The 23,310-nt window shown below is 35.6% G+C and overlaps 2 protein-coding genes across 2 annotated transcripts; both read right to left on the bottom strand.

Moving 5' to 3' along the window:
* Positions 1-428: 428 nt before the first annotated feature.
* Positions 429-4,230, bottom strand: LOC149152445 (BAHD acyltransferase DCR-like). The gene is made up of 2 exons (XM_089443481.1): positions 3,667-4,230; positions 429-1,451 (listed from the first exon to the last, which is right to left on the bottom strand). The coding sequence occupies exons 1-2, from the start codon at positions 4,228-4,230 to the stop codon at positions 429-431; spliced, it is 1,587 nt and encodes a 528-aa protein (XP_089299607.1).
* A 6,721-nt stretch (positions 4,231-10,951) lies between these two features.
* On the bottom strand, positions 10,952-22,389 carry LOC149152444 (uncharacterized). Its single transcript, XM_089440751.1, has 4 exons — positions 22,179-22,389; positions 11,659-11,745; positions 11,473-11,565; positions 10,952-11,301 (listed from the first exon to the last, which is right to left on the bottom strand). The coding sequence occupies exons 1-4, from the start codon at positions 22,320-22,322 to the stop codon at positions 11,104-11,106; spliced, it is 522 nt and encodes a 173-aa protein (XP_089296877.1). The 5' UTR covers positions 22,323-22,389; the 3' UTR covers positions 10,952-11,103.
* Between the last annotated feature and the right edge of the window lie 921 nt (positions 22,390-23,310).

Below are 23,310 nucleotides of genomic sequence, written 5' to 3'. Positions count from 1 at the left end.
ATTTTTGATAAGTCGATCATCGCTGTTATACATACGAGAAGGAAATAGCAATAAAAATATAATTGCTAAAGATGAAAATTAAAAAATTTCAAATCCTATCAATCCACTGATTTGAATGCGATTCACATCAAAATATGTTTTGTGTTTGTTAATAAAATCAGTTCAATTTATTGGAAAGGTGGGAAGTACATTCATCACTGCCAGGCTCTTCCTACAAAGTTAGGAGCTACATCCTAGAGGGCCTCATGAGCAAGAGAAAGAAACAACTGAGAGCATCTATTTTCTAATGAGCAACCAGAAAATGGTGCATCTGCCTACGCCAAAACATCTACACGATAGTCCTATTCCAACTGCAACGGTCTCCTATCAAGGTTATACAAGTTTTATTATATATATATATATAGTTCAAGAAACATGAAATAGGCCGCTCAAGAGCAGGAAAGCATGAATGCAGAATCAGTCTCCATATTCTCCATGGCCTCTAGACTCAGCATAATCTCTGCATCAATAGTTGCAGTTCCATATTCATCGTGTTCCCCTCGGAACAATGTGACTTGCCCATCTTCCCACCTGCTGCTACTGGTACTACTACTAGTACTTCTCATTGCCATTGCACTTCCCCACCCGAAATCTGAATCTTGATTCACCATCTCACATTTGGTCACATAAACCATGTTTATGTTTTCTTGGATGCTCGTCACAGTTTCTCCATGAGAAGGAAAGTAGGTGGTGCCTGCATTCACATTAGCAGCAGTGGCGTGATGGTGATGGTGATGGTCATCATTATATTCATGCAACAGAGCAGCGGCGAAGGCCAGGCTCCGCTTGGCGAGAGTGCCAGCAGTGGCTGTGCCGTGAACAGGAACAGGAACAGGAACAGGCACCGCATCGTTGAGATCGCTTATATCAATCGAGCGGAATGAGCAACGTGTGGATGCGGTGGCGGAGAGATTTCTGGCCCTGGTAATGCTTCTCCACAGATGAGCCCCCAGCGAGTGGAGGGAGGAATATGCACCCAATTTGCTTCCCCTTCCTCCTCCTCCTCTTCTACTTTTCGTTATGCTGCGGCTGGCGTTGGCCACACTCTTGAGGCCCTCCATTGCCCGAGCACTGAATCGGAACGTTCTCATCCTCAATCTGGACCCCACCGCAGGAGTCATCGATATGGTCGGCGTCCACTGTGCTGCTGCTACTGCATGCACCTCTGCGCTGCGGAAGCACGATTTCCTGCTCTCCATTAAGTGAGGCCAACCGCCCAGTACAGGGTTCTCATCATCAATATCAATATTAATATCGGGGCCATCTTCAGTAATGCTCAGATCGGGGATCCCTGCATCTTCTTTGCACAGGTGAGCCCATGAAGATAATAATTGTCTTGCCGAGGCTGCATCTATCATGCTCTCGTTCGTTGCCCACCCCAGGGCCATTGTTCCGCCTTTCAATTCCGTAACCTACAATTCACGCAACAAAAAATCACCTCATTAAATAATCAATTAACAAAAAAATTACATTGAAGCCAGTAGTATTTTTTTTATTTAAGCTAGTATTTTATGGAAAGCAATTAAGAATTCACTAGTATGAGAGTAAGTGTGTATTCCAAAATATTTCATTGTGGAATATCATGTTTTCAGAAACATCAACCACAATTAAAACAAAAACTAATAAAAAATTAAATCAGCTCACCATTAGTATAAATAATAAAAAATATTGAATTAAAAAAAACAAACAACGGAAAAATTAATAATCCCATCACCTAATATCGTCAACTTTAAAATTTCTCTCATTCATATCTCAAAGATCAACCGTCTGCGCTTATGGACCTGAAATATTGTCAGATCCAGGCCTTGTCCAAGTGTAAAAGGATTTACACGAAAAGCTGTTACGTGTCTCCACAATATGGGCGTGTCAAGTTTTCACGAGTAAGCGCAATATTAAACAACATAAAAGGGTTCGAACTTTAAGCTGAGACTTGAATTTATCTACATCTCTTAAACACCTCCTTGTAACTAAATTCGAGATTTTGGAATATTTTCATAATCTTATGAGTAAAGTCAAAATATTCATGTTTATCAATGTTTATGAAATATTTCAAAATTTTTAATTAACATAGACTAATTAAATTTTTATTATTAAATAAATTACAAAATTCCTAAATTTATATATTGAAATTAATTATTTTGCTCAATAGTAATTTGCAAATAAAAATATTTTCAAAACTAAATTTATTTTATAATTTCACAGCAATTAATTTAATTAATTAAAAATTATATCTAAATTTCTTGAATTACCGAAATAAATTATTTTCACTTTTAAATTTTAAGTTGAAGAAAGATAAATATTTATACAATATCATATATATAAAAATTAGAACATTTCAGAAATATTTAAACAATTATAAAATATCTTTCTTCTAGATAAATAAATTAAAATACTTTAAGATTTTTAACAATTATGAAATCTTTTATATTCATATAATTTTTTTTTTCCATAATTCTACAAATTAGCAATAATGAGATTTTTATTATGTATTTCACCATCTTTCTGGTAGAAATCAAATATAACGAATAAATTTGTAAATGGGTGAGAATTTTTATGTTAAAATTTATAAATTGATGAGTATTTTTTTATATTGAAGGTAGGTTTTTGGTATCTAATAAGTATGGAGAATAGCTTTGCTCCCTATCATATATTATAAAATTTATAAATTATTGAAATTTTTATGTTAAAAATTATATAAGTCAATAAATGTTGTGATGTTATTATAGATTTTGTATATTTAATATTTTTTTCAATATAAAAAATATTTTGTATAAAAATATTTTATTTCATATTAATGAGATAAAAAATAAAAATAAAAACTTTTTTTTATTAGAGATGAAAATCTGTCATCAACCAAATTAGTTATTTGAACAACAAAATATATAAATAAAATAAAAAATAATAATTTTAAGATGTTTTTATTAATCATGTAACTTATTATATTTGGGGTATTTTTATCTACATTATTGATTGGTCAAATATTTGGTAATTAGATTGATATGGCGTGGTCAATTTTATGAACTAGCCTATATCTTACTGATTGTGAAATATTCAGCCAATCAGCAATTGAGATAAGTTTAGAGTTATATTTATTGTTCAACCTTTATCATTGAGATAAGGTTAGAGTTATATTTATTGTTCAACCTTTATCATTTATAGAGATGTAGACTTCAGCACACCATCACTCAAAGTGCCTCCTAAATATTGGCATCATATATAAAATTGATCAAAACTCCTAACCAAAAATTGATTCCTGACCACTAATACCTGACTCCTGACTCTTGACTCTGACACGTGACTCCTGACTCCTCTTGATACCAAATAAATAAATATCCCAAAGCTTGATAATAAATATTTATTTATCTAATACCTAAAGGGTTCACCAAATCCTTAATGACTTTTTGGGAAATAATAAAAAAGACTTATAACTTATGAGATTTGTTGTTTTGGGAAATGGTAAAAGAGAGATTTGTTGTTTTGGGAAATGGTAAAAGAGATTTCGATGGAAATGTAATTTTTTTGATGTGGATTTTAATTCAAAACTAAGATAAATCTATAAAATACAAGGTGGGCCATGTCTAAATTTTTTTAAACATAAAGAGATAATTACGAAAAGTATATACAGACCTGAACGAGAAGCAAGGGACGAGTAGTCTTGAGGTGTGAGGCTGTGTCTTTTACGAGCAGTGTATCATAGGTGGGAACGAGGCGACCGAGAACCGAAGGATCATTGGAATCCACAGCATCCTCACGAGTAAACTCAGCCGAGGCTTCGATGAAATCGACGCCTGCATCGATCCCCATAATGGGCAGTACATTATTAGATTGGAGTGGACACAACTCCACCAACACTTGAGATAAGCTCTGTTTCATTTTCTCCACGATCAACGAGAAATTGTAGCCTCTCGTTGAGTAAAACAGCGTCTGTTGACTGTACTCAATGTGATGGAAGCTCATCATGAGCTTCACTGCAGGCAGAACAAAGCGTCGAGGCTTTCTGGCTGCCATTGATCGCACAATTCTGGATCTGCGATAGTAATACAGGAGACTGCTAGCTGAGGCATGGGTTACTCTCACGGGTCCCACCTGCTGAGACTTCATTTCTTCAACACAGTAACTCGAATCGTTGGCAACTTCCTCTTGCTTCAACTCCACTTTTGGCGATGGAGATGTGTCCGACAGTGTCACCATCTTGCAGTCAATTTGCGGTGAAAGAAAGCTTTTGCAAAAACGATCAAAGAAATTAGTGGCTACTGATAGACACAAGTATCAAAACAAATTGTAGCAAGTTAAAGCAAGGAAATCTCAATTATTATGAAAACTTACAGCCACACGTAGGATAGGATAATCGCCAAATGGATCTCAGACCATGAAACGAAAGTGAGCAAAATTCTGGACAGAGATCAAAACCAGATGGTAGAAGACGGTGAAAAAGGTGGGGATATATAAGATGATGTAGTGATTGTGTGAGAGCTTTTTAAGGACTTCATTTCTTTCGAGGCATATGGAGATGAGGCATTCAAGATCTCAGAGTGTGAGGACATCGATTGTTTGTGGCTTCCAATTTGATAAACAAATGTGGGAGAATATTTCGAGAAGATACTGGATGATGCTTATCTTTCGAACATAACACCACAATATTCAACCATCCATTTTTTCAAACACAAATAATATTTGTCCATTGTTTTTTAAAAAAAAATTTTAAATTTTTATAAAGAGTTTTTTCAGTTTAATTTTTCTAAAATCGGATTGAAATCACAAATTTGATGGGTAATTCTTACATAATTCCAGATACTTTAAAAATATTTTAAGGTATTAAATTTTTCAAAAAAATCAATTTAAATAACACAAATTAAAATTTCACCTCAAAATTTTTAACCAAAATCTAAAAAATCACACTAAAAACAACTCCAATATTTACTTGAAAAAACTCTCCAATATTTACTTTGAGAAGCCTCGAAGAGTGGAAGGGTAAGTAGACAATGGGCTGTTTGGTTACGCAGTTTTAAGCACCCACCCCTTACCTGGTACAACATTTCTACGTAGGATAGGCCATTTTTTTCAACTCCTATTCCTCCTAGGCACTTATACAGGAATTGCGTGCGAGCATTGGATTCCAAATGGCATCATATTCAATGAAAAATGCAGGGAATAATATACGGCATCTCACTCTGGTGGACATTATATTTTCTTATTAAATTTAACTTTGATAGAGTAAATTAACTTTAATTTTTGATCGAGGTATTCCAAAACGAGAAATACAAGTGGCTGACCCATCTCTACGGGATCTGGGTTTACTTTTACTGATAACTAATAACACATGTCATGCAAAAACGTTTAAACTATTTGTTGGACTTGGAAGGGCAAATATGCTTGACAATGTTGAAACTTTGATGAACCCCGACATTTATTGTTTCCTTTCTCTAAGATTTTCTATAAATACACTTTGTTAAATGATGTCAAATCTATGAATTGATTTTAAAAGAGCTGAACATTGTAGTGAAATTATGCAAAAGTTTCATTAAGATTCTGTTTAATATTATTCTGTTTTCCATGGTTTGTTTAATTCCATTTTTTAATTCAAATTACTATTTTAGATTAAAAAATATGTTATATATATATATATATATAATTTGTTTGATTGGATACAAATTATTATGAATATTTTTATTTTGATATCTTAGGTATAATCATACTAATTTATATATTAATTATAAATGTAATTGGTACTCAAACCCTTTAAGGTTCGCCACATCTCATAGATCTTTGTAGATATGGGGAAGGATGCTAGTAATAGACTAATCCCATCACATTGTCTACGACATGAGATGCCCTCAATCCATAAGAAGTACCAGGACGAGGAAGGTCGGGAAGAACAGTGTAAACATAATCGGATTGGGCATAGATTAAATCAAACTACAGAGCCTTCTAAAAGGCTTCTTATTCAGTTTGGGGAAAGGGGGATGCGACATATTTAGCAATAGGTGAAAGAAGGGATTTCAAGAAATAATCCAAAAAGGCTCGGACTTTGAACCCTAGAGCTTTGCAAAAGCTTTGCCTTATGCACCATTCCTGAACATGATAAAAAAGAAGGGTTGCAGAAGATTGTCGACAAGCGGTCAAAAGTCTAGTGTTGGTATCATAACAGAAAAGTAATTGCAAATAAGATAAGAATGTGTTTACAAGAGTTGCAAACACTTGATGTGAAGCATGGGGTTAGTTTACATACAAATTCATGGTAGAGCCAATGAGGGTGTGTTGAAATAGGTGTAGATGAATGGAATCCTCCATTATGGAGTTGGAGGAACACCACATATGCAAGGGTTGTGTGTGGTTGGAAGGATCTTCTCCAGAGTTTCCTTCAAACTTAGGGATGTTTGATGGAAGCTTTGTTGGCAAGGGGGTCAATTAGCATCATATTGAAGAGGATCATTAATAAGCTTATTCAAGCATAGGATATTTAAACCAACCATTTAGGGAAGGGTTGAGTGTTCCTTGTGAGGTTCCTGTGTTACCTCTTGGAGGAGGACCCTGAGTATTACTAGTGTTTCGGTCGGCATTTCCTCTGTTATTGGTGGCCGCATTGGGACCAATGTTTCCACTAGCATTGACACCAGACATGGTAGCAAGTTGGGGTTGAGACGTTTCAAAATATGAGGAAGAACTAATATGAGGAAGAAATATAATCCAAAGGTGGACTAACAAAATGGACCTTGACTCATCTAGCAAGTGTTAGAAGATGTCCTAATAGAAAATGAGGATGAAAACCACATGGTCTCCACAACTGATGTGTAGGGGGCGCAATGGTGTCTAGACAATAAAGGATCTAAAAGGCTAGAGGAAAAGAATGGTGAAATAAAACAACAAAGAGTAAGAAAAACAATACGTGTAGTGGTGTGAAGTATTAAAAAGAAATAACATTGCAGCGGCACCATCATTTGAAAATGTCAGTATAGCCACAACCCACTTAGTGAAATATCCAATAGCAATGATGATGTAATGATGATCATGAGTTGAGGGAGTGTTATATTGCATAAATTCAATGCCCCATTTTGCAAAACGCCTAATAGCAACCACAGGGTGAAGTGGAGCAGGGTGAGTATGCATCTTCTAAGAAAATATTTGACATGAGTGGCATCTTTGAACAACATTAATACAATCTTTGAATATCGATAGCCAAAATTACCTAGCACGTAAGATTTTCTAAGAAATGGCAAGCCCATATAGATGATTGCCACAAGCTCCAGCGTGACAATCATTTAAAACTCATTCAACCTCATCATGAGTGAGACATCGATGTAAGACAACTTCAACTCCATGGTGGTAAAGGGTATCAACAATAATAAAGTAATTCCTAGACTGGTGGTGTATATGTTGACACTCATTGTAATATAGCTCAAACAAAAAATGATGAGTCTGGAGATATAGCAAGACATCTCCATACTGGGGATCAGAGGAGCTAATGAGAAATAAGGGCGCATTAGGTAATGGGTCCTCAACTGTAGTTTCTTAATCAACTGGAGGTAACTCGAACATTAACTCAGTGGATGCCATGGATTTCTTGGACTTAGCAACCATAAACTCCAAATCAAACTCTTGAAGGATAACCATCCTCTTAGATTATTTTCCCCAAATGATTTGACGACTAAGGATATGTTTCATGGGGTTGGATTCAATGATCACAATTGATCCATAAACTGTCATGGATATTCCACTGGATAGTTCATCGCATCAGATCTCATAATACTGTATTAAAAATATGAGACTCTACATTATTACAGTTTTATTTAATTTCTAGATCTGTAAAATTAACTGTAATTAGTGCATGCATGTAAAAGTAAATAAAGCAGAAAAGTAGAGAACAACAAAATAAGCCCACACACACATAATACATAAGATATGTTCTCTGGAAAACCATTTAAGGAGAAAACCCAACTGGAAGGTGAGGCTGCTTCGCTCTCTTTCTATGTCTGGAAATTTGGCTGCAGATACAAAGAAGTGCGTGTGGTCCGTGGGCTGCTACAGTGCACAGATCCTCTCTGTTTTCTCTACCTCATATCTCTCCTAGCTATCTTTGTTCAGATATGGAATAAAATTCTCTCAAAAGAATGGAATGCCTCTTCTTCCTAGTGGCCCAGTTATAACACATCCCGGTAGCCTACTAGTGGTTAAGTTTGACTACATCAACTCTTAACTAGAGTTAAAAAATAGACTCTTCTAGAGTTTTTTACATAATAAACATGTGGCTATCCCCTTTTCCCTAAATAATGGGGTCTCACATGGCATCCTCCCAAACTATAGGTGTGAAAACAAGAAGGTCAACTTATGAGTGGCATAACGTTTGCACACAGACTCCGATTGACGCAATTATTGCACCGTTGGAAAGCTATTTGTGTGTCAAAATCTTATTTGATGCCTCAAAATGTTCTCGGAAGGTTTGATACCTCGTTTCACCAAACTGGGTCCCAACGGTAAAAATGGTCCCGTGAGTTGATTCCTCCACTTTTTCCACTCCAAATGCATCAAGATGGATGAAAAACAATATAATGGTCCAATTTGGATCAACAATGGTCTTTCGAAAGAGTATGTAATATTGTGAATGTTGGACAAAAACAATGGCTACCAAATCCAACTTCTCGACATGAGAATAACAAAGCTCAAGACTAAGAAGGCCTTTCTTAAGATAATAAATCATATGTTCATTGTGGATCTCATCCTCTTGGACAAGAACCAAACTAATGGTGGATTCAAAACCCACTAGATATAATAAAAGGTCATGGTTGAAATCAGGAGGACTAAGTAAAGGTGCATACAAAAAAGCTTGTCTCAAAGCATCAAAATATCTTTAGGCTTGGTCATCCCATCTAAAAGCTACTCCCTTTTCAACCAATCACATACAACCTTTAGTAATCTCGACATAATTGGAAATAAAAATAATCAAGAAATTAGCCTTTCCTTGAAGTGAAAACCGTGTGGGGAGGAGGCAAATTAATGATGGCCTCAATCTTAGAGGGATCAACACGAATCCCTTCCTTGGATACGATAAAATCCAGAACTTCCTGAACCATACACAAACACTACAACAAAACCAGCGATTTGCGCCAGATTTAGCGCCAGATTTTAGTGCATTTTTTTTGTAATTGTGATGAGCAACCTGGCGCTAAATCTGGCTCTATTGTACAATTTTTAAAGCGTCCTTTTTTGCACCTAATTTTGCATCCTTTTTCACGCTAGATTTTGCATCATTTTTTACACCAAACTATGCATCATTTTTTGCGTCAAATTTTGAACCAAGATTTGCATCTTATTTTATGACAGGTTTTGCTTCTAGTTTTGTGTCATTTTTTGCATCTATTTTTCATTCTCTTTGCTTCCTATTTTGTGTCATTCTTTGCTTCCATTTTTGCACCATCATTTGCATCAAGTTTACACTGTATTTTGAATCCAATTTAACATCTTTTTATGCATCCATTTTGTGTCAGTTTTTGCATCTAGTCTTACGCCAGGTTTTGTATCTAGTCTTACACTAGTTTTTGCTTCTATTTTTGCACCAGCTTTGGTGCCTATCTTTGCACCATGTGTTGAATTTGATTTAGCACCAAATTTTGCATCCATTTTTGTGCCCATTTTTGCATCTTTTTTTGGACCATTTTTTACATCCACATTTACGTTTGATTTGTCTCCATTTTTCCCATCTCATTTTGCACCATATTTTGCATCATTTGTTTCATCCAATTTTGCATCATTTTTAACACCATCTCTTGCATCTAATGTTACATCATTTTGAGCATCCAAATTTGCATTTATATTTGCATCTTATGTTGAGTCATGTGTTGTGTCCACCTTTGCATCTTATTTTGTGTCTAATGGTACATTCAATTTAGAGCCATTTTTTACGTCTACTTTTGTATTTGTTTTTACACCAAGTTTTGCATCCAATTTTAAGCTATTTTATGCCCCTTTTTGCACCATTTTTTTGTGTCTACTTGTGTCCAATGTTGCACCATTATTTACACCTACTTTTTCATCCAATTTTGCATTTTTTTGGTGTCTAGTTTTACATCGTTTTCACCATCCAAATTTGCATCTTTTTTGCCTCATTTTGTGTCCACATTTGCATATAATTTTGTGTCTGAGTTCGAGCCTAAATTTGCATGTGATTAGGAATCATTTTTTACATCCAATATGGCATCCTTGGTTTCACCTTTTTTCAGCCCCATTTTGCATCTTGTTTTATGTCTTTTCTTACATCTTTTTTTTTTCCTTTTTTTGCACCCAAGTTTGCATCCCAAATTTACACCATTATTTGCATCATCATTTGGCATATTAATTTGTAACGTTTTTTGCTTCTTTTTAACGCTCAACTTTGCATCTTATTTTACATCTAGTTGTTGTCTTTTTTTGCATCTAATTTGGTGCCCATTTATGTGTCCTTGTTTTTGCCCAATTTGATATCCTTTTGTATGCCATGTTTTGTTCCCTTCTTTGTGTCAACTATTGCACAATTTTTCACTTCTAATTTAAAACACTTTGTATGTCAATTGTTTGCATTTTGTATTAATTCCTAGTTTAACATCCAATTTTGCATCCATGGTTACATCTGCATTTGACTTCTTATATAGAGTATATTTTTCTTTACATATATGACCCCCTTTATAGATTCATAGTGAAATATATGATAGTTTCTAAATATCATTAAAGCAGATATCACAATTCAAAATCATTTGTAAAGAAATTTAAGAGAAATTGACAACATCCATCCAAAAAAATAACAATGTGTCATTAACAATTTTCAAAACATGTATAAAATAGCAACATAATACTAATAAAATCAGTATTATTTTTAATCAAAACAAGTAAAATTCAAATATGATTAACAAATCAAAATATTTCATGAATATCGTTATTCTACGATAAATTAACAACATACATAAATCAAACTCATCGTATGATTACAAAATCAAAATGTCTCATTGATATAGGGTAAATTCACAACACCCATCTAAACATAACAATGTCATTCTACACAATAATTTCTTCATAAAAAACAATGCATGTGCATGCCTAGCTACCACCACCAAGATCATCCTCATGATCATCTTGACCATCCTCATTACTCTGATCCACATCATCACCAACACCGCAACTATCATCATCATCTCCTCCTTCACCACCATCATCCTCATCCTCATCCTCATCATCTCCTGATATATGTTGAACATAATTTGGATCATCGTCTTGGCAATCATTACCTATAGCATTCTGACAAAAAAATCAATATTACATGTTAGTATTAATTACATAACTCAACGCATGTTTTTGTTATACAATGTTAACCATAAAATGAGGTAAGATATAATATCTAATAGTACTAAAAAATAAAATGAAAATATGGTTTAAAAGTATATTGGAAATCCAACTAAAATTACATACCATAGAGTCCATCCAAACAACAAATTCAACCCATCTCTTTTGCTGCAGCACCTCCTTTTCCAAATGATTTGGAGGTCTTCCATATTTTAGTTCCTATCAATCAGTAAATAGGGAGAAATTAGATAACAATGACTTTCTTCTAGTACAAAATTTATTAAAAAAATATCACATGTTTAATATAATTACAAAGGTTGTTATCAGTGCTTTTAAACCTTTCTGGCCACTACGATGAGTGACTTTTGTCTTGGTTAACCTCGCCTTGGATGCCTTGTCCTTAAACATAAACCAATTCAATTTATTTTCACACAAATACATGTCTAAGATACTTATAAGTATTAATACATTCTAAATAATGTTTAATGAAAAATTCAATACCTGAATGCTCTCATTGCCGGCTTTTCTTTGTGCATCCAACTTCTCATATGATTTTACAAGTTCTTTCCATACTTTAAAAGGTATGTCAATAGGTCTTTGTTTCAGTCTTTGATCTTGAGGCATTTTTTTAATTTTTCTTGTTTGGTTAAAAATTTTGGTTAAAAAAAACTGAACAAGTAATTCACATCAATGGCATGGGGACTCTATGGATATGTGTAAAAAAATGGCTATAAAGAAAACATCCAAAAAACATATGAGCTCTCCCTTTGATGGTCACTTGGGGCATATGGCTGGAAAGGAACAACTCCATTTTTGAAAATCAAGGACAATCCTTTCTCAAAGTCCTTCCTAATATTTGCTCCAAATGTCTTAAAATGAAAAACAAAATTCAAACGTCATCCTTAAACATCTCCCTTAAATATAACGTTGGACCATAAATTCTTCATTTTTATTGTTATCGGCTCTGGAATGATTTTTCTATATGCAATTATATAATGAAATATGTGTGCACTAATGAAAAAACATTGAGTTTCATTTTTCATAATCACAAACAATGAAAAAAGAATCACACGTAACTAGCATCATTTTGGAAATTTTATATTTATTAAAAATCTTTAACATGTTTTCCTCCCATATCTCATAAAAAGGTGTGAAATTTTTTATATACTCTCCAATAAGCACTACAACAAAACCATCGATTTGGAGGTTTTACACTAAGTTTTTCAACATCGAGCTTACTAGGGCTTGCACCACCGGGGTTATTAGTAAGAATCTCATGAGGTTTGCATAGCCATGATTATTAGAATCAAAATAGTAGGATTTGCACTAAAAAACAGTTGATAGTGCTTTCTTGCTGGGGAGAAAATCACAAGTTCAACTTCTGCAGTGCAGAGCACCGAGAGCTCGTAAGCTTTCTTCAGCAATCCACCTACGTTTGGAAAATGTAGCCTGCCTGCTGGCGATGTTCTCAATCCTCTTCCTCTGCATCTTTCCCCTCACTATTCTTGTATGTCCTCTTTCATTTTTCCCTCCAAACAAACCCTCTCAAATTGAGAAAGCAGAACAACTCACTCGATGAGAATCTGAATCCAATTATCACTTCTAACAATAACCCAATACGATACCAGAAGTGATTACACAAAACCTCATTGACTCTTCATTTGTTTGGAAAAGAACCAAGCATAAACTTTTGATGAGGGTTTCCGTCTCAAGTCTGGCTCGCAGGACGTCGCTTAGTCAATTGCGAGAAAAGTTTTCCACCTGCCTGTCACATACGGTTTGTCACACTAAATATTAAAATAAGGTTGATCATACTAACAATAAGGTTGTATAGTGTAAAAGGAGGGCTCTCCTGACTGCATTTGGTTGGTTTATAGAAAAGATTGCTGGAATGTGTAATGTGAATGCTCTGCTAACTGTTTTTTAAGCATTTGGAAGTATTAAAACCCCCTAGGATAATTAATGTAAGACATGTTAATTAATGTGTAAAGATGGCTATTGTCCTTGGGCTACCTTAGCTGTTCGTGTTTAGTGATCTGTGGTATTATGACTCCTCAAGTCACTATTAAACCATGAGAACCATGCCCAGGCAGACTAGTGTGACATTGTGGATGAGAACCAAAACTAGACTCCTATAACCTCCTTTTTCATCCTTTAAATTGCAGAATTAACTGACTGTTCTAGTAATCGTTCTTGAGCACCTGAAGATGTGCACCCTAAATAATAAGAATAATACCTTGTAACATATGAATAGTCCATCCTGTGCATGTAGGATATGCACATGAGGTCCAATAAAATCACTAACCAGAATACCAGGTGTTATTAAAGCCTCTACAGGTTGATATATATGAATGTTACAGTGTGCAGGAGTATGATTCAATTCCATACGAAAATACAAAACATCTGATAGGATTTCCTTATACCTCATAGGCAAACAACCATTGTCCCTTCTATAGATGAGCAGAATAAGTGCTTGGTTCTCTACACTAATTAAAGACAAAGTATAGTACTTATTGCTGACAAAATAGGATTTAAATCGCGGTTCAATTGCTTGACATTCAGCTGGTCACAGAATTGTAGAGTGCATAATCATAAGTGATGTTGCGAGCCTCATTGCTCAAAGTCTAAGGGTCTTGCGAGCCATAATCACAGCCATGTATGGAATATCTTGTGATTATGGCATTTTATGAGGTCAATTCTTGTGAAGACATTTCAGTTTATAATAAATTTTGAACCTCAACAGAGTTTTGGCAAGAACTGGCTGAGCTAGGACATCAACAACACAGCTGATATGAATGACATAATCTAGCCTCAAGAGGGAGCCTCTTTTGTTTCATCACTCTAACAATCTATGAAGTGGTGGAAAGCATAACAACTTCCCCTTGAATATGACACCTAAACTGAGTACAAATCCTAAATGATGCAGCCTTTGGTGCATGTCTCTCAAAGTATCGATATTTCAAATGTTGAAAGCTCTTGTGCCCATTTGATATGCATTCGATTGCAATTCCCCTGAAGAAAGAATCTTATAAAGGTGAGGCCATGGCCAATATGTTAGCCATATCCATTGGAGTTGCCATTGCTTGACAACTTTAGTGTGATCAGTCCCACCATGATTCACATGGGCTTCTACTCAACACTGGCTGTTGCTATTGTAAGAGTCTTCAAGCTCGTTGAACCCATAGTATTGATAAGTGTATTCTTTGGGTCTCTGGTTTTCAAATTCTGCCTATGTTTTCCTCTCAGTATCATTATTTCAAATGCTGAAAGCTCTAATTCCCATTGTTGTGTATTTGATTGTGGTTTCCCTGAAGAAAGAAGCTTATAAAGGTGAGCCCGAGGCCAATATGTTGGCCATATCCATTGGAGTTACTATTTCAGCTTATGGGGAGGCCAAGATGAATGCATGGGAGGTGATTCTCCAGTTAAGTGCAGTTTCATGTGAGACTACCCAATTGGTTCTCATACAAATTCCACGAACATCAAAAGGGATTAAGTTGAATCCCATCACATCTTTGTTGCTCCTTGTTGCCTTGTTTTTCTCAGCACCCCCTGGGCCTTAGTAGAATACCCATTTCTGATAATTAGGGTCTCTTCCTTTGATTTGGATTACATGACATTTCTGCTTGTGCCTTGGCTCTTAATCTTGCAGTGTTTCTTCTGATAGGAAAGACTTCAGCCTTGACTATGAATGTTGCTGGTCTTGTCAAGGACTAGCTGCTCACAACATAATCTTTGTCTGTAATAAATGAAAAGGTTACAGTCATAAACTTGAGTGGGTGTGGACTGGCTTTTCTGGCTGTCTGTTACTATAATCATTTGAAATTTCAAGCTCTCAAGTCCAATGACAACCAACCAACGTACCTCAGCAGTGCAGCTGATGCCAATGATGAAGGAGAAGGTTTGATAATGACGAGTGGGAGATTCTCAATCAGAGATTCAGAACCAGTAGAGAAAAATCAAACTCAAGCTTCAGGATTAGGTATTTAGATCATTAATATTGTCTTGTGCTAGAGATTACTGTTCTTGGATTGGCTCCTCTATGCCCAGATCTATTTGCAGGGAACAGGCCAGTCATTCACAGTGAAGAAGATAATGACAAGATTAGTGTATAATGATGGACAGGATGGTGCCATGGTGCCAACCTAAATCTCAAGTAAGGAGACATCTGTTCATCAATTTGTCAAGAAGCATGGCCTACAATTCAATTGCTCTAAGCCTATCACTTCTTCCACCTGTCAAATAAATTGTTTCCTGTTTGTTTAGTTGACTATGGTTCTAATAAATATACTATTGTTTGATGTAAAAAGACAAAACAAAACAAAAAATATGGAAAGTTGTGACCCCATTTTCTAACTACAAATTGAAATCGGATTACCATAGTGACCACCTCTGCTTATTGGAATCAAAAAGGGGGTGGGTTATGCACAATCCTCCGTATCATTTTCTATTACCAAAGATAATTAAAGCCACCCTAAACTCAAGTCTTAACTATGCTGATAGGGTGTTTGGGGAGGGGGATCCCTTACCAACCCACTATAATCTGCACAAAAGCATCCTAAGAACATATGCAAAATGCTCTCCTATCATCTAATGTCCAAGCAAGGAAACTCTTAAAAATATTATCTCTGCTCTGTTGAATGTAGGGCTAGTCTAATAGGTGGAAGGTGCCATACTCTGGATCAGTCTGGAGCTGGTTTACCCCTAATGGGTGGAAGGTGCCATACTCTGGATCAGTCTGGAGCTGGTTTACCCCTAATGGGTGGAAGGTGCCATACTCTGGATCTGTCTAGAGCTGGTTTACCCCTAATGGGTGGAAGGTGCCATACTTTGGATCTGCAAAGTATCTGTCTGGAGCTGGTCCATAACTCGCTCTGATTATGTATGGCCTAGTCTAATAGGTGGAAGGTGTCATACTCTGGATCAGTCTGGAGCTGATTTACCCCTAATGGGTGGAAGGCGCCATACTCTGGATCTGTCTGGAGCTGGTCCATAACTCGGTCTGATTATGTATGATCTGTAACCTAATATGGCACAACCCCGAACAGGCATCAAAGATGTTGATTGACCACCAAGGCAGAAGGTTGAGGTGAGATCCCATCTAAAGTTGGAAGGAAAGAAACTATGGATAAAATCTTGGCTGCTCCTCTGAATCCGGGGTAGAATAACAGTTAGGAAGTACCCTGTGTAAATGATGAAACAACATAGAAATGCTCCCTTAGTGCTTCCAGATGTATACCAATTAATGAGCATTCAAGTGTTATTTCAAATATGAATCAAATTTGAAACAATGTCAAAATTTTCCAAAATTCAAGAGAGCAGTCCTGTAAATGAAATCAAAGTTTAGATTCCAACATACAATGGTCAAACTAGTGCCAAATAAACACATTAATGATGTTCAAATATGACAGAAAGACACCAGCACCAAAGCACAAGACTATGTATGTAAAACAATGCATCCACAATAATAATAATAAAAAATAAAAATAAAAAATAGAAGATATATACTAGTTCCAAAACAAGAAAGTTTACATAACAATGATGCAAATAAACCCCAAAGTTTGATCATTCAGGACGTTAGCATGATCTCAAGAATTCTGCAGTAAAAGCTAGTACTTGAACTCCTAGTAACAGAAGATAGAACCAGTGTGATGCTAGTATTATTGAGTGGATGTTTGGGCTGTTATCAGCACTGATTTAGTTTTGGATATACCTGAGATATCAGTCATGCAAAAATTTTCAAAAAGGAAACGTTTTGACAGAGCAGAGTGTGATCTGGTTGCAGAGTAGCAAACCTTGTTCATAAATTCCAAAGGGAAGAGAGATAGGCTTGTTCATGCGTCAATGTGAGTCTTTAGAAGATGTATCAAGCTATAAAATACCAAACCCATCATGAATACTTGCAGATTAGAATAATGTGATCTCAAACTCCAGACATCGAACTTCAATAACATAGATCATTCCAATTATATTAGTCAAATTGTTCATCTTGTTTTGGCATGACTCTGTCCTTGGAGATGTTCTCTGTTGCTAGATTTATCAGAATGATTGCAAGGAAGCAATGGAAACAGGCTAAAAATTAAACTGTTTATGGAGTCAATTGTTCCATCATGAAAGTGACTTGGAAGGTGTGGATCTCATGCATTTGAATGTTATGATGAGCAATAAATGATTATTATGCCATTTGTGTGTTTTATCTCTCATAAACAGATTCAGATCTGAAAAGAATTAGATTTGTAGCCCTGAACGTCAAGCAATAAGGGCAGAATTTATTCAACTTGCCAAGCAAGTTGTTCACCTTGATTTAGGGTCGACGCTTCTGTAATGTGTAGATCAAGAAAATGGTGCAACACTTACCCTAAATCCTTAGTATGTGAACTTACACAGGAACTAATGGAAATTTCAAGCCTCCTGCAAACAATTCTGCCTAAGGATAACGCAAATGACAAAAAGGTAATTTGTATCAACAGGATGACCAATGTCAAATATTTTTTTTTGGGAAGATTAGAAAACAGCCAGTCATGATTTTGGCAAAACTGAAAAATCAGTTGCCAGTCAGAAGATGCATATATTTTTGCCTAATTAATATATACATTTTTTTTCTTTGAAAAAAAAAATAAAAGTCAAATATTATGTAGAATATTACAAGAAGGAACATAGGTTATCAATAAATGGATTCCAGCTATAACTGTGAAAAAAATTATTAACCTCGGAACCATTCTGCAATCACAAGAAATTAACATAAAAGCCACTTATCCCTGCCTGATAAATAAAATAAAATAAAATAAAAATTAAGAAAAATCTCATCCAAGACTTTCACAATGAACTCTGGGAGCAAGAGTAAATCAAATTGAAATTGACCAGCCTCTGCTTTTTTCAATCTTAGAGGAAGTACTAAAGAATTTACAAACCGTTTCTCTGTTTTAAACATCTTATACACTCCAAGATAATTGAAAATTATTCCATTTAACCTGGGATATAGATCAGGACAGACCAATCCTGTAAAATACAATAGCAGTAGATTGAATAAACCATTAACTTGGGGAGGATGAAAAGAATATTTAGTTCCACAGAATTCTATAGAAAGAATAGGAAGTTCCACAAAATTGTAAAATAGAATTCATGGAATGCTAGATGACCAGTCTACAAATCACTTTTATTTAGCTTAGTTTATTTATTAGTGAAAAGTAACCTTAACTCAGCTACAAACAATTGTATCTTAGGCAACTACTCTCCATGGTCAGTCCAAATGGTGAATAGAATTCATACTTGCAATGTTCAGAAAGGTTCAAATCTCATGGGGATTATACTGGCCTTGACTCATGAGGACTTCTCACTCTATTCAATGAAGCAAAATAACTTGAGAAAACTGCAAGCAACTAACTTGTTTCTGCCTTTGTGGAAAAAGTAATTGAACTCGAATTGTACCACCTTGCTGCAGCAAACACATAGTTAGAAAGCTATGTCGCACTGGCTTTGGGACGGGGGGTAGCAGGGATGGTGGGTAAGTTTCCGGAACCACCAGAGTGCACCCCCAAATTTTTCAGGGGACAGAAAGTTGGAGATGGCAATAATATATAAATTATTTTATATATTATAATAATAATAGTAATAGTAATCATAAATATTTAAAATTTTGAAAATAATAAAATATTAAATATAATAATAATAATATTTTTTCCTTAATTCACCACGATAAATATAAAACATTTAAATAAATAAATTCCAATTGCAAATAAGAAACACTGTGAATAAGAATTTAAATAAATTCAAAGAGAAAATTTAAATAGATCCTAAAAGCCGCCGTTGATGCCCACCCCCCTGACACTGATAAAGATTATAAATACAGTCAGGGATAAGAATTGCAGAGGAATAGCAAGTATTGACTGAGAGTATGATGCACTGGAGTCTGTGAGTGCCAGCGCTGCAGAAAGGAATTGCTGAGAACAATTTTAGAATGATATGCTGAGATGACAGGTAGGATTTAGAAAATTAGAAGCAGGTAGGATTTAGACTTCAGGCAGGTGCAGGGATGGATTTAGGTTATATATATCTATATATATAGATATAATCTTGAACTGTCAGTAGGTTCAAGGGTCAGTTGACTGTCCCAGATATTTTTGTGAGGGACGGATTTGGAATGCCCTAGAAGTTCCCATGTCTCCCATGATGCCCCCAGCTATTCTGGGACATTCCCAAGCCATTTTTAAGTCCCCAAAACACTGGAATGCAGGGTACAAGGGATTTGTCATCAGGCACATGTTGACTCTCCATGCAACATAGTTGGAAAGTAAGAGAGATATGGGAGACACGAGTTGAAAAAAAAAAATTTAAAAAAAAGAGTCTGAAGTACAAGTTAATTACAAAAATGTAGATGAAAGTAAGAATGACCAAAAATTCTTTCAGTACGAATGACCAAAAACACTCCAGTGGTATTTCATTAAAGAACATAAGTTTATTATTTTGAATCCTGATTGTATTCTCCCATATAATCAACTTCTAAAAGGTTAAAAATTCCTCTAATGTTTAGCAAACAGACAAGTTGCTGAGTCGAGAGAACAAAGGAAGGCAAGTAGCATCTGTCTCCCTCTCAACCCTGCACATCCTACCCCACACCTAGAATGGTTTCGCTTACTGTAGAGGAGATTCTGTAGCACATAAACAAAAAACTTAAGAGCCACCCTTATTTTCTTTAGCATAAACACTCTCAATAATGAAAAAGAATTTGACTTTGTGTTTAAAATGGCAAATGCATGATGTAGAAGTAGTTTTAGATAAGCTAACTCTAGCTGCTTAGTACTTACTAGATTAGGAATGACTGCCACAGGTTATTCATGGATATAAATTTTAAGATAATGTGTTGGATAGCAAAAGGTTAGAATATGATTTTTATTAGTATATTTGTTGTACTTTGAACTGCAGCATTTTGCTTGGAACTGGATACAACTTACGCTTAATTAATTAAGATAAGCTAACTATAGCTGATTAGTAGAATGGGGACGACTTTCAGTGGTTGTTAATAGTAAATTAAAAGTTGGATGAAAAAGTGTTAGAATGAAACTTTTATAAGTTTAGGTTTGTTGTACTTTGAGCTGCAATATTTACTCAGAACTGAATAAAACTTATGCCTGATTAACAGCACATGCAACAAAATATTCAATATGAACATATAAGGGTTTAAACCAGGAATTTCAAGTAAGGAGATGTTAAAGTCCTATCTTTTTTTGAAAGATGTAAAGCAATGAAAAATATAGCACATACTCAGAATCAACAGGGGAAACCATTATTATCCTCATTTTGTTACAAGTTGTATTTTAATAAAATCTTAATTACCCCAAAAATCAAAGCATGCAGCATGAAACGATATTGAAGACGACTGTGCTGAGATATTATCTAAACAGCACTGTTGAATGAAAAGAGATTCAAACTTCCTAATGCCAATCATTTTCTAGGAATGGAACCTAAGCAACATTAAGCTAATTAAGACTCAAAATTTCTGTATTTAAATTTCATAGACAATTTAATTCCTCCAGAGCAGATTGCTTCTCATTGACTTGAAGTGTTTTGAGCTGTATTTTTCACTCAATTTAGGTTCAGCGAGTCATACGATTAGCCCTTGTCACATGCCAGCCAGAGGTCACAAGTTCAAACTGTGCAGAATCAGCAATTGCAAAAGTAAACCTCTCAACAAGCCACTCAGTTCTGCACTTCAACATGTTACATAACACACAAAAGTTCTCGCATTATCTAGAAGCGTGATGATTCATGTTTACAGCCCTAAATTTGATCAACTTAGCAAATCGTTAACAACAAAGACTCAACGAGAACCCTTTTAACATAATGCTACAATTCATTTGAAGGTAAAGCTCAACCTACATGCTTAAAACTTCAAATAACATAACAATCAACCCTCAACATAGCATGATAGCCCTTTACACATGCCAGCCAGAGGTGACGAGATCAAGCCCTGGGGTCACCGATTGCCAAAGGCAACATCTCAATGACCTAACAAGTTATGTTCTTTCCGCCACTGTGATCAAAAACTTCTAGGATTTTCTATCTAGCGACTTCATTGATTATCTGTGAAGTTAAGACAGGCTATCCTGATATTTGAACTTTTACCCATGGAAATTAATCTTTCATTCGAAAGGAACACTTCAGTGATTATCTATGAACTTAGGACAGGCTGTCGTGATATTTTAGTTTCACACACGGCCATAGAGTTTTGCTTTTAAATGAATACCTCATTGATTATCTCTAAAGTTAGGACAGGCCGTTGTGATATTGGAAGTTTTAAGCATCGAACCGCGCTTTGCTTTTAAAGAAATTGAAATGCTACGTCGGAAGTGATTGTTATCGGGTTTACAGATTCAGTGTAAAAAGCATTGGGATTAAATGTTAGAAGTCTAGGATGTAGTGATTTCATGCACTATATTTTTTTAAGTTAGGATGGGCTTAATAAACCTCTAGAATTGTCTAGATGATTAAATCATCGCCTAAATTCGATCTGCATAACTCGAAGAAAACCGTTTTGGGCAAAAAAAAATGCAATTCATTTTAAGGCAAAGCTCAACTTCCATGCTTGAAACCTGAAATATCATAACCTGTCCTAAATTTACAATTTATCAAAGAAATCACTACATTCTGAACTCATCAAGAGAACTAACGCTTCGCATTTCATTTTTGAAAATCATTCGTCACAGGCTATCTCTAAAATGCAACAAGAACCTCTTTATCGCGAATTCTTTTAAAGGAAAAAGCTCAATTTTCTTGAAAATATGAATAACGCAACAGCATGCCCTAACTTGAAAAATGATCCATGAAATCGGTACCTGGGAAGCTTGAACGAGCTCGTCCAGGGAAGCCGGAGGTGGCAGCTGCTGCTGCTTCTGGCTGTGATAGACCGTGCCCAGTTTCTCTTTAACTCCATGTTTGCTGAGTGAAAACCCTCGCAGCTTCCTCAGAGAAGACTTCATTTTCGCTACAGAGATTTTATGCTTCAGAAACAAAACCTCGAATCACCGTCTTAAAATGCAGAAAACCCCCCCGTCCTGAATCTGTCCAAACTCCATTACGCAAACCTCGCAATAGCCCCTCTGAAACGGTCAAGACATTATTGAGGGTCTTGGTATGAACGGGCATGCTAAAAATGCTCTTGGGCTCTTTTCTCAAATGGAGCACAGTGGCGTGAAGCCAACCTACATCACATTCGTGGGTGTTTTGACTGCATGCAGTCATGCCACAACATCTCTGTCAAGACATTTTGTCAAACAATAGACGTGCCATTTCAATACTTGCACATTTCGAATAGAGATCTGTGAGGGAGGTATCTACAAAGATGTTGATCTCAATCTCATTTCTAATCATGTAACTATGCACACACTTACCTCGTTGAAGAGCTTCGACCTATGTACATGCTCGGAGAACACTAACTATAGTAACGGGACCCGGTACCACCTCCTCTAGCAGCATTTGATGGAAAAGCGTCAATGCCTCATAGGCATGTCCATTCTGAGAATATCCAACAATCATAGAGTTCCATGACACCAAATCTCTCTCACACATTTTGTTAAACACTTGGCGTGTGTTCTCTATACTTCCACATTTTGCATATAGAGCAAGAAGGGCGTTATTGTATAAACAACATGGTTGCAAATGTCCCATCAATACCTTTCCAACAATATATGCCACTCTCCAAAACTCCTCCTAGATGAGAAGTTATGGCCATTTTAAGTTTAGTATAAATTAAGGGCCCAAACTATAAGGAACCCCCCCCCCCCCAACATTAATTGGTTGAACAATGTGAACCTTTGGGAAGATCTACGATGGATGATAGCCAAACATACACAAACATTAACAATGTTAAAGTTTGAGTACATTTTCACTAATAGGATGAATTGGGCAGTGAATGAGAAATTGCATGGAAGATGACACAACAACTTGATTAATGTTTCACATGGATCG

This window comes from Pinus tabuliformis, chromosome 9 (assembly GCF_031772625.1).
Source record: "Pinus tabuliformis cultivar Carrire ecotype Pingquan chromosome 9, CPIR1, whole genome shotgun sequence".
In the NCBI taxonomy this organism is placed as follows: Eukaryota; Viridiplantae; Streptophyta; class Pinopsida; order Pinales; family Pinaceae; genus Pinus; species Pinus tabuliformis.
The sequence above is the reverse complement of the archived record's forward strand: the minus strand, read 5'-3'. Positions and strand labels throughout refer to the sequence as shown.